The sequence below is a fragment of the Citrus clementina genome, unplaced genomic scaffold, assembly GCF_000493195.1.
Source record: "Citrus clementina cultivar Clemenules unplaced genomic scaffold, Citrus_clementina_v1.0 scaffold_9, whole genome shotgun sequence".
NCBI classification, from domain to species: Eukaryota; Viridiplantae; Streptophyta; class Magnoliopsida; order Sapindales; family Rutaceae; genus Citrus; species Citrus x clementina.
The window spans coordinates 21,723,764-21,735,174 of record NW_006261964.1 but is presented as its reverse complement, the minus strand read 5'-3'; the positions used below and the strand labels follow the sequence as shown (position 1 = coordinate 21,735,174).

General features: G+C 38.6%; 1 protein-coding gene across 1 annotated transcript; it reads right to left on the bottom strand.

Moving 5' to 3' along the window:
- Positions 1 to 8,224: 8,224 nt before the first annotated feature.
- Positions 8,225 to 9,388, bottom strand: LOC18032017 (cytochrome b561 and DOMON domain-containing protein At5g47530). The gene has a single exon (XM_006421139.1). It carries the CDS (start codon positions 9,386 to 9,388, stop codon positions 8,225 to 8,227), a length of 1,164 nt encoding a protein of 387 aa, XP_006421202.1.
- Between the last annotated feature and the right edge of the window lie 2,023 nt (positions 9,389 to 11,411).

Sequence of the window (11,411 nt, the reverse complement as noted above, 5' to 3'; positions counted from 1 at the left end):
TAATAAATAAAATAAATAATCAATTTTTTCAAAAAAAATGTGATAGAAATTACTAGTCATACAATTATTATACTATAAATCTTATTTACTTTCTATTTAACATACTTTAAATATATTTTCTTTTCTTTAAAATACTATAATGCATTACTCAAAAATCGATAGGGAAACCGATAATCACACACTTTTTAATAATACAACAATATGTAAATAAAACTCATTTCTAAGAAAACATAAATAAGAGCATTAAACATTTTTTCACAAGCATGCTTTACTATACTTTACAATCATAATATTACGAAAATAAGTTTTGTATATTCCACTCACAATGACAATGCTCAGACCCGGTTATCATCCATGCTCGCGGACTGTTTCTTGCCCGCGGATCCTCCTAAATCAAGGAAATGACATAATTATTTTTTTTTGTAAATGTGGAATAAGACTAGAATTATGCAATAAAGCTTGAAATGAACATCTGTCCATAATATACAACTCCGGCGCCGATAAAATTACCAAAATATTGTAGCATCCGTAAATTATTAAAATAAACCAAAATCGTAAGCCACTAAATTTCCCTCGGAATCCTTAATCACCAAACTGCCCTCCATTCAAATGACAAAAGTATCCACAAGGCCAGATATTACGAAATTACCCTTAGAGTGCAAAATTATCGAAATGCCCTCGCTGGTCAACGGTGACCGAAATTCAAGCAATGGTGATCGGGAAGCTCGGTTTAGACACTTTTGTCTGAGCTGAGTTCAACGGTACCGGTAGTGAGCTCCCATGCGCGGCAATGACGCTGAAATCTAGCTCGATAGCCATGAGCACCTTAATAATTGGCCGACGGCTAATCAATGACTTCTGGTGGCCATGGGCGGACCTAGTGTAGGCCCAGGAGGGGCTGAAGCCCCTCCTGAGCTTTGAAATTTATTTAAATATATATTATAATTGGTTGATTTAAAAAATTTCCTTTGAAAATATTTTTTATGTTTGGCTCATTTTTTAGTTTGTTATATATGTACTAGACTTGAAAGGAGTGTTTAAGTGAATATTTAATTGATTGACATAAGTGTCATCTTATAACTTTAAATTTTCAAAAATATCAAGGTAAAATTCATTGGTTTTTAGCTTTTTAATTAGCCAACTGGTTTCATCACTCTTTCAAAAATAAAATTGCACGGTCTTTTTATCACATTCAAATAAAAAACGAATGAAGTATTAAGATTTTCTCATATGAATTAAACACGACTAGTTGAGTTAGAGTTATTTGATCAACTAAATTTCTTACTATTTGTGGTAACCTTTTTTTTTTTGCCTCAAATAATTGTTCTAATTTAAGTCATTGCATGAAAACAAAAAAATTTCAAATTGTTGATTAAGCTGATAATAAAATTATTATAGTATGTAATTTTTTAAAAACTGAAAATGAGTTGAGGATAGTCATTAATGTGTTGAAAATTATTAATTCAATGAAGTTCAATAATTTGGCACTTGTTTTTGTTTGAATTTTGTTTCAGTTTATTAAATCATCTGGTATCCAAAGACCACATTGAGCCCTGACTAATTTATATTCGAGCCGGGTAGGACTACTAAGGCGGTAAAATTCTCCCAACAAGTATTTAACGTAATTGCATTCCCAAATCTCGAACTGAGTACCTTTGTTAAGTTAAAACAGCCGCATGCCGGTTAATATTAGCACTTGTTAGTGAATTTTTTTTAATTGTATTATACTAAGCCCCTCCTAGATAAAATTTCTGGGTCCGCCACTGCTGGTGGCCGTGGATGGTTAGAAATGAAAGGTGGTGATGTGAGTAAAATCCAACCGATGGCATGGCCTAATTCTGGCGGAATCAATAACAGTGGTGAATGGCTTTCGCCGCGACTATTCGCGCTTCAAACGGCAGCGTTCTGATCAGTTTTTGGCAACAGTTACAGTAGGAAATTGAAGGCCGGCTCAGGAGCTTTCGCTTGCTACCTTCCATGGACGGTGAGGTAGCCGAACATCGGAGATATGGTCGGGTCGGGTCTTCCGATTGGTTTGACAGCTTTCTCTCTTTTTTTTTTTTCACCGCCTTTCTCTCTTTTTTTTTTTTCCCACATACGTTACAGATTAATAGGAGTACCTCTATATACATAGTGGTCTGGTCCAACAAAGATTATTTTTTGATAGATCTTCGCACTCCATGGAGAAACGAGACGCAAGCTACTTTCTTAATTCAGATACAGTGTGTATTGGTGATGAAAATGTAATTTTGTACATCTGTTTTTGTGTTTTACTCTGTTAAGATTTTAAGTCTAAACCACAGCAAGACTCACGAATCTTGGTGAGTAGAAACACCAAGAACACAATCGAATCAAGAAAAACCAGAACAAAGAAGCTAAACCAGAGACAAAACAAAAGACACAGACCAGCAAACTTAGAAGGAAAATTTACTCATTATTATTGATCAAGAACTAACCCAATCACAGGTGATTTACAGAAGATTATGCACAGATCACAATGAAACAGATTCTATGCAAAATGATGAACAAATGAAGACGATATTAGCACAGTATGAGGCACCATTCGTCAGCCTCTGTTTTATATCAGTGTGCTGGGCTTCGTTATAACAGATTATAACGAATTCATGCCACGTCAGCGGAAGATATCAAATAGACCCCATCAACTGAAGTCAATCTGCACAACAGCTCTCTACTTTTCCAGTTTCTTCATTTAAGTCCATATACACATATCTTCACAATCTCCACCTTGCAGTTGATTCAGTTGATCCCTTCAATAATAAAGCACCTAAAAACCTTCATTCAACTACAATTCATCTTCTTGAATTTAGTTAGATTTGGGCATGATGCCCATTAGATTCACACAGAACTCAAATTTTGCAGTGGGAAGTGATTTTGTTAGAGCATCAGCTGGATTCACACTGGTATGGATCTTGGACACAACCACTGTACCCTTTCCAACTTCATCTCTGATAAACTGGAGCTTCACATCAATGTGCTTGGTTCTTTCATGATACATTTGATTCTTCACCAAGTGTATGGCACTTTGGTTATCACAAAAAACCTGAACAGTTTTCTGATTTAACCATAGCTCATTAAGCAAGCCCCTCAGCCACATGGCCTCTTTTACTGCCTCTGTAGTTGCAATGAACTCAGCTTCAGTTGAGGATAAAGCAACAACAGACTGAAGAGATGACTTCCAGCTGATCAGGCAACTATTTAACACAAACATATATCCTGATGTAGACTTTCTTTTGTCAAGATCTCCAGCAAAGTCAGAGTCTACAAACCCCATGACTTCAATTTTGTCACTCTTAGTCTTCCCATACAGCAAACCACAAGTAGAAGAACCCTTTAAATACCTCATTATCCATTTGACAGCATTCTAGTGAACCTTGCCTGGACAACTGAGATATCTGCTGACAACACTTACTGCATGAGCTATGTCTGACCTGGTGCATACCATTGCATACATCAAGCTCCCCACAGCCTGTGCATATGGGAATTCATTCATCTGAGACTCATCTTCTGATGTTGGAGCTGCTGACAACTTGAATTGTGGACCAAGTGGAGTCTGAACAGGTTTACAGTCTTGCATCTCAAACCTCTCCAGAACTTTCTTGATATATTTCTCTTGACTCAAGAATAAAGTGCCAGCAGATCTATCTCTGATAATGTCCATCCCAAGGATTCTTTTGGCATTGCCAAGATCCTTCATTTCAAACTCTGCCTTTAACAGATTCTTTAACCTCTCTATCTCTGACTTGTATTTGCTTGCAATTAACATATCGTCAACATACAGAAGCAAATAAGCAACTCCACCTTGATCTGATCCACCAAAGTAAACACAGCTGTCATATCTGCTTCTGTGATAGCCCTTTGAGACCATAAAATCATCAAACCTTCTGTACCGCTGTCGAGGGGATTGCTTGAGTCCATACAAGGACTTATGCAGCAAACAAACATAATCCTCCTTTCCTTTACACTCAAATCCTTCAGGCTGTGCCATCAATATTTGTTCTTCAAGATTACCATGAAGGAAGGCTGTTTTTACATCCATCTGCTCCAGCTCCAAGTCAAGTAAAGCTACCATGGCTAATAAGATTCTTATTGAACTGTGCTTCACTACAGGAGAAAAAATTTCATTGAAATCTACACATTCCCTCTGTGTAAAACCCCTAGCCACTAGCCTTGCTTTATATTTGGGAGGTTCAACATCTGGAATTCCTTCCTTCCTCTTGAAAATCCACTTACAGCTGATCAACCTCTTGTTTCTTGGATTTGGTATAAGTGTCCAGGTCTGATTTCTTTGAAGTGACTCCATTTCATCTTGCATTGCCTCAAGCCACTTGTCACAGTGCACACTTTCCATGGCTTCAGAGAAGTTAGCAGGCTCTTCAATTGTCACTTCATCAGCACACAATAGTGCATAGGCAATTAAGTCAGCATAGCCATACCTCACTGGTGCTCTGACTTCCCTTCTAACTCTATCTCTAGCTAACTGATAGTTCTGTAAGTCAGCTTGTGGCAATTCTGATACCTCATGTTCCTCACTTTCAGCTGTGGCCCTCTCATCATCAGAAGCTGCTTCTTTTTCACTGCTTTTATCAGTCAATAGCTCCACCTTAACCTTGGAAGTTTCAGATCCAGATCGTTTGTTAGCTGCTGGATTGTCTTGCAGTCCAGCATCATGTTCTGCACTTTCTTTCAGCAATACAGATTCATGAAACACAACATCCCTGCTGACTATGCATTTCCCTTGATCCTTACACCAGATTTTGTACCCCTTAACCCCATCAGGATATCCAACAAAGACTCCTTTCAAGGCCCTTGCTTCCAGCTTGCCTTGATTGATTTGGAGGTAAGCAGGGCACCCAAAAACTCTGAGATTTTGGTAGTTTGCTGGTTTTCCATTCCACAATTCTTCTGGTGTTTTGAAGCCAATTGCAGAAGATTGGCTTCTGTTAACTAAATAAATTGCTGTATTGACAGCTTCTGCCCAAAAACTCCTTAGAAGCTTTGAATTTATCAGCATACATCTGGTTTTATCCACCAAGGTCCTGTTCATCCTCTCAGCCAAGCCATTCTGCTGGGGGGTGAACCTCACTGTTTTGTGCCTCTTTATGCCATGTTTTTGGCAATATTCTTCAAATACTTTGCTACAAAATTCCAAGCCATTATCAGTCCTCAAGCATTTCAGCTTGAAGCCAGACTGATTTTCTACCAATGATTTCCAGACCTTGAATTTTTCCAAAGCTTGATCTTTGGTCTTGAGTATGTAGATCCATACCTTCCTTGAGTAATCATCAATAAGTGACATGAAATATCTGCCACCACTCAAGGAAGGGACCTGAGCAGGCCCCCAAAGGTCAGTATGTGCATAGTCCAAAACTTGTTTAGACATATGCTCCCCTTTGTTAAACTTGGACCTGTGTGATTTGCCAAAAATACATTTTTCACAAAACTCCAGTTGCTGGATTCTATCCCCACCAAGTAGCCCTTGTTTACTAAGCTCTTGCAGCCCCTTGATACTCATATGACCAAGCCTAAGGTGCCATAACTTGGTTCTATCTTCCTCAGAAAAAGCAGAAACTCCCTCTTGAACAGGCACTGATGAGCCTTGCAATACATATAGGCCATTCTCTTTAACCCCCTTCATTACTATCTCAGTCCCCTTTCTTATCTCTAAACCACCAGTTCTTGATTTAAAGAAGTACCCTAAGCTGTCTAGCATGCCTAAAGAGATTAAATTTCTCTTTAGCCTAGGAGCATGCCTCACCTCATGTAGAGATCTTATAGTTCCATCAAACATCTTGATCTTTACAGAACCAATACCAACAATATTACACACATTATTGTTTCCCATTAAGACTCTACCACCATCAACAGCTTCATATTTGTAAAATATGGTTTTTTCAGGACATAAATGAAAAGAGCACCCAGAGTCTATGACCCACTGACCTTTTGTATTGCTGTTTGAGGCCACAAGTAAATCAGCACTTTGATATCCATCAGAACCATCATCAGAGGCTACTGCTGCATCTCCTGACTTTTCTTGACTTTCTTTCTTCTTCTTCTCAAAGCAATCCCTTATGTAATGCCCCTCCTTTCTGCAGTAGAAGCACTTTCTTTTCTTTTTCTTCTTGTCTGCAGTTTCTTGGTTCTTTCCATGCCCTTTTCCTTGATTTTTGTTCTTCTGATCTTTCTTCTTTTCTGTTCTTGCCATCAGCCCCTCACCATTACTTGTTTCAAGCTCACAGTTCTTCTGAATCTCCTTTGAGCTGAGGGATGCTTTGACATCTTCAAGAGTCAAAGTGGTCCTCCCATAGAGCATTGTATCTACAAAGCCTTCATAAGACTTTGGTAGAGAGCTCAGCAGGAAGAATGCCTTGTCTTCATCACAGATTTTTACATTTTCCACCCCTTCAAGATCAAGAATGATCTTGTTAAAAGTGTCAATGTGATCTTGTATTGTAACCCCTTCTCTCATTGAGAATGTGTACAACCTTTTCTTCAAGAACAATCTATGAGCCAGGGATTTCTTCATACACAGGGTTTCAACCTTGTTCCAAATTCCTAAGGCTGTCTTCTCTTCAGAGATCTCTCTCAAGATTGAGTCACCAAGACTCAAAATCAGAGTGCTATGAGCTCGATTCTGTATTTGTCTCCTTTTGTCATCAATCCCAGAACCTGTAGAGGCCTCTGGATCTTCTTCGTCCAGGGCAGATTCAAGCCCTTGATGCACAAGGAGAGCTTTCATTTTCAGCTTCCAAAGCGAGAAATCACCACCAATGGTGAATTTTTCGATTTCATGCCTTGGAAGAGACATGGCTGAAATTCACCAGGCTCTGATACCACTTGTTAAGATTTTAAGTCTAAACCACAGCAAGACTCACGAATCTTGGTGAGTAGAAACACCAAGAACACAATCGAATCAAGAAAAACCAGAACAAAGAAGCTAAACCAGAGACAAAACAAAAGACACAGACCAGCAAACTTAGAAGGAAAATTTACTCATTATTATTGATCAAGAACTAACCCAATCACAGGTGATTTACAGAAGATTATGCACAAATCACAATGAAACAGATTCTATGCAAAATGATGAACAAATGAAGACGATATTAGCACAGTATGAGGCACCATTCGTCAGCCTCTGTTTTATATCAGTGTGCTGGGCTTCGTTATAACAGATTATAACGAATTCATGCCACGTCAGCGGAAGATATCAAATAGACCCCATCAACTGAAGTCAATCTGCACAACAGCTCTCTACTTTTTTAGTTTCTTCATTTAAGTCCATATACACATATCTTCACATACTCAAAGCCAAAGTGACAAATAACTAATTTTATTTGTATTATACAAAAATTGAGTGGGTTTAAAAAATGAATTTAAGAAAAAATAGATGCAACGAGGTAGCTGTCCACGTTGGGCCTTCGGTGGCTCCGCCACTGGAAACAACAATGATTAAGGAAGAGAGGTGGTTAAGGTCAAAAGAACTTTCGGAAGCAAGTTGGGTAATATGGTTGTGATAAATGTTTCTCAATTAATCAGTCCAAACATTACAATTTACAAATGCAATTTGACTTGAGAATAGTATGAACAGTACAGGATGCTAATTGCTGCCGTCGAAACAGGGGAATGAAAAAAATTGAAAAGCATATAGAAGTTAAAAGAAAACAAGAGCAAGATGTAAGAGATGACTTATCTTAGAGATTTGCATTTGATTAGTTGTTAAAAATATTAAAGAAAAATATGTTGTACCAACTACAAACACGTATAATTTCCAACTTTTCAATTTGAGATGAATATTGTTAAGAAGTTTAATTAATTTAGAGATTACTCTCCACAATTACGTATTTGAAGGACACTTAAACATCTACTAAAACTCATACGATAACTTCCATTGAGAAAGATCAATCCCCTTAAAAAATTCCTCGAACCATGGAACTGGTATCATTGACTAATTTCCGGGGATAAAACAGTTAAATAAACAGTATAATTTAATGTGCCTCTTCTAATTGCGTACCCGACATTTAACAAAAATCACCATGTATGCTATTCATAATATACGAGCTAATATTACGTGCAATGATGCACAAATTAATTTGTAAAAATAATAATAATAATTCTTTTATATCGCTAATTGATGTGGGAAAATTTAAACAAAATTACAGAAAAAAAGCAGTAAATCCTAATCTACTACGTATACTACTCTAAAACTTCATGCTACTGCTGTGATATTGCTTGCAGGATTCTCAATCCTTCTCCTCCGCCTTATGACAATGACCCAAGTTACTACTTCCAAAATAACGGCAATGGCTCCCAAGACAATAAGAACACAAGCATACACCAAGCGCCAAATCTTCAAAGGGTTCAAAATATTAAAACCCTCAAAGATGTTGAAGATGCTTAATATTATGATGGCGTATCCAACAGAATGGTGGTAAAAATTCCACCAAATTCTGTACTTGTGCTCCTTCTTTGGTCTCAGTTTCAACGCAAGAACCTGAATGAAGCCAAGAACGAGAAGTAGTATCCCAATAGTCCTGTGAGTGGAATGTTGAATGCCATGAGATTTGTTGCCAAGGTAAATTCCTGTCCCCGCTCCGGCAATACCAAGTAAGTAAGCCGAGGATTGGCATATGATGTGAGCAGAAAACCAAGCGGGATCAGCTGATTGGAAGACCTTCATGTACCTGGCAGTAATAGCACCCACTGGCATCAAGAAGCCCCAACTAGCCGCGTTTATGATTCCATGAACCTGCTTGAAATGAAGAGTACCCGAGGTTCCTCCTTTGGTAGTCGTAACTTTCCCGGAAAGAAGATCCAAAGTACCCATTGATTTGACATTGTCGCCTCCTAGAGAATGCATGCCGAGGTGATTGTCACTACGTACAGGACCTTCTTGCCACACGTGGCTCACTGTGGTCATGTTCTTTGGAAGCACTATCGTTGCGTATATTATCATCTCGTTATTGGAAAAGTCTGCTGAAATCTTGGGAACCTGAAAGCTCAAGTTTCCCTCTTGTAATTTGGTGCCATAACTCATCACCGGCGATGTGTATGCCTTCAAGATTCCGTTAGGGTTACGGTAGGCTACAAGAGATTGAGAGCCGACCATGCCTTTACCGGTAGGGTTTATTGCCCACGCAATCCATCTGGTTGGTTGCATGCCTACATGACGATAGGCCAAGTCGACAGAGCCGGTTGCTTCGTCATAGCTCCAGTGGACAAAAGAATTTAAAGCTTGCAAATCAACGCATGCACCGTATTTGTTGTTGTGGGTGGTGAAACGGTAATTGGTACATGTTTGAGTTGTTTGAGCGAATGAAGAAGATGAAGAAAGCAACAAAGTAAAAAGCGCAATCAGAAAGATTCTCTTCATGGATTTGTTTGGGGAGTTTAAAGACAGAAACTAATTTTTATTTTTATATAAGCAATCTGTCTCTTGCTACTGCTATGTATTTATAGAAGTAAACTAAATAGGAAATCTCAGTTCCTTGTGAACTCGAGTTTCCTGTTCGTAATAGGAATAACACCCATATAGCTTACGAAACCTCACTAGGAATCCTTCTGTGTACAGGGAACTAGAGTAGGAAATTTCATCAATATATATATGATTTTGCATGGGTTGTGGAGTAGGCGTGTTTCACGCGTCTATATTTCGCAGTGACGCAAACATGAAAAAAAAAAATTCGATAAATATATTCATCATAATCTTGAACGAAATTTGTGAGATTGTTGAATTTGTATTACAATTTTTTAATACGTGGCTGAATTGCATCGAGACGATTAAGACTAATGCAGTTTCTTTTTAATTTATTTATGTTTTTTCAGGACTGTCATACTATTTTTGGTTGTTGAGCCAATCCAGGTCTGCAATCCTTGGAGCGTACTTCTCATCCTTTTCATGGCATGCAGCAGACTTAAAATATCTTGACTATAAGCTGCATTAATATCATCATCAAACTAGATGAGCCTCCCCACCTTCTTGGCCGATTTGCAGGCCACTAGAGCATGAAATACATTTTCCATCCCCATTTTACACACTTGGCAATTAGGTTCCTGGATTATCTTTTTCTTCCACAAATTCTCAGCTGAGGGGAGGAGGTTTTTGGCTGCCCTCCAGGCAAAAATCCTGATCTTTTGAGGCAAAGCAAGAGACCAAATAATATTACATTCATTCTTTGAAGCCACTGAGCTTGAAGGCATGGCTGGAAACTTTATTTGGAGAGCTGTCTGGTACCCACTTTTAACCGAGAACTGGCCATTCTTTCCATAATGCCAAATAAGCTCATCCTCCCTTAGTCTTCTAGGTAGAGGAATCTTAGTAATTAAATCAGCATCCATCTTGTCGAAATGCTCGTGAATCATCTTCTCATCCCAGCAGTTTGCCTCATTGATTAATTCAAAAACCATAGTATCAGATGGCAAAGTTGGCTTAACCACTAGCTTGAAAGTTAAAGGCTTTGGAATCCAATTGGTCTTGTGAATCTGAATTTTCTTACCATTACCAACTCTCCACCTAGAGCCCGAGCAAATAATTTGTCTTCCCCACAGAATGCTTCTCCAAATATATGAAGGATTTGAGCCGAGCTTCACATCCAAAAATTTTTTGGACTGGAAATACTTGGCTTGCAGGACCCTTGCCACCAACGAGTTTGGACATTGCTGAATCCTCCAGCCTTGCTTCGCTAGAAGGACTTGGTTGAAGCTTGAAAAATCATGAAATCGCATTCCTCCATTACACTTGGCCTGACTCATCTTCTCCCACTTTGCCCAATGAATATTCCTCCTCTCCCTCTTGGAACCCCACCAGAACTTTGCCACCATTCTTTGAATATAGTCACAAACTCCCATTGGAATTTTAAATACGCTCATTGCATAGGCTGGGATGGCTTGCACAGCAGCTTTGATTAAGACTTATTTCCCTCCACAATAAAAGAATTTATGCTGCCAGCTTGAAATCTTGTTGAAAATCTTCAACTTGATGTCATTGAAGAAGCTACTTCTCTTTCTCCCGATCATAGACGGCAAGCCTAAATATTTTTCATGTCTCGACACAATATTGAACTGAAAGATATTCCCAATTGTAGCAGCTTGATCTTGCTGGACATTGCCACTAAGAAAAAGAGAAGATTGCTTGAAATTAAAGATTTTTCCGGAAGCTGTGGAGTGGCACTCAAGGATCATCTTCAGATTTCGACAGTCGGCCATGGAAGCTCTGCTGAAGACAAGGCTGTCATCAGCAAATAAAAGGTGTGAAATCTTCAAATCTTTTCCAAATGATAGCCTGTGGATAAGCCGTTGTTGCTCATCCTGCTGCAGCAAGGAAGAAAAAGCCTCTGCACATGTAATAAACAAATACGGAGATAGGGGGCAACCTTGTCTTAAGCTCCTTTGGGGTT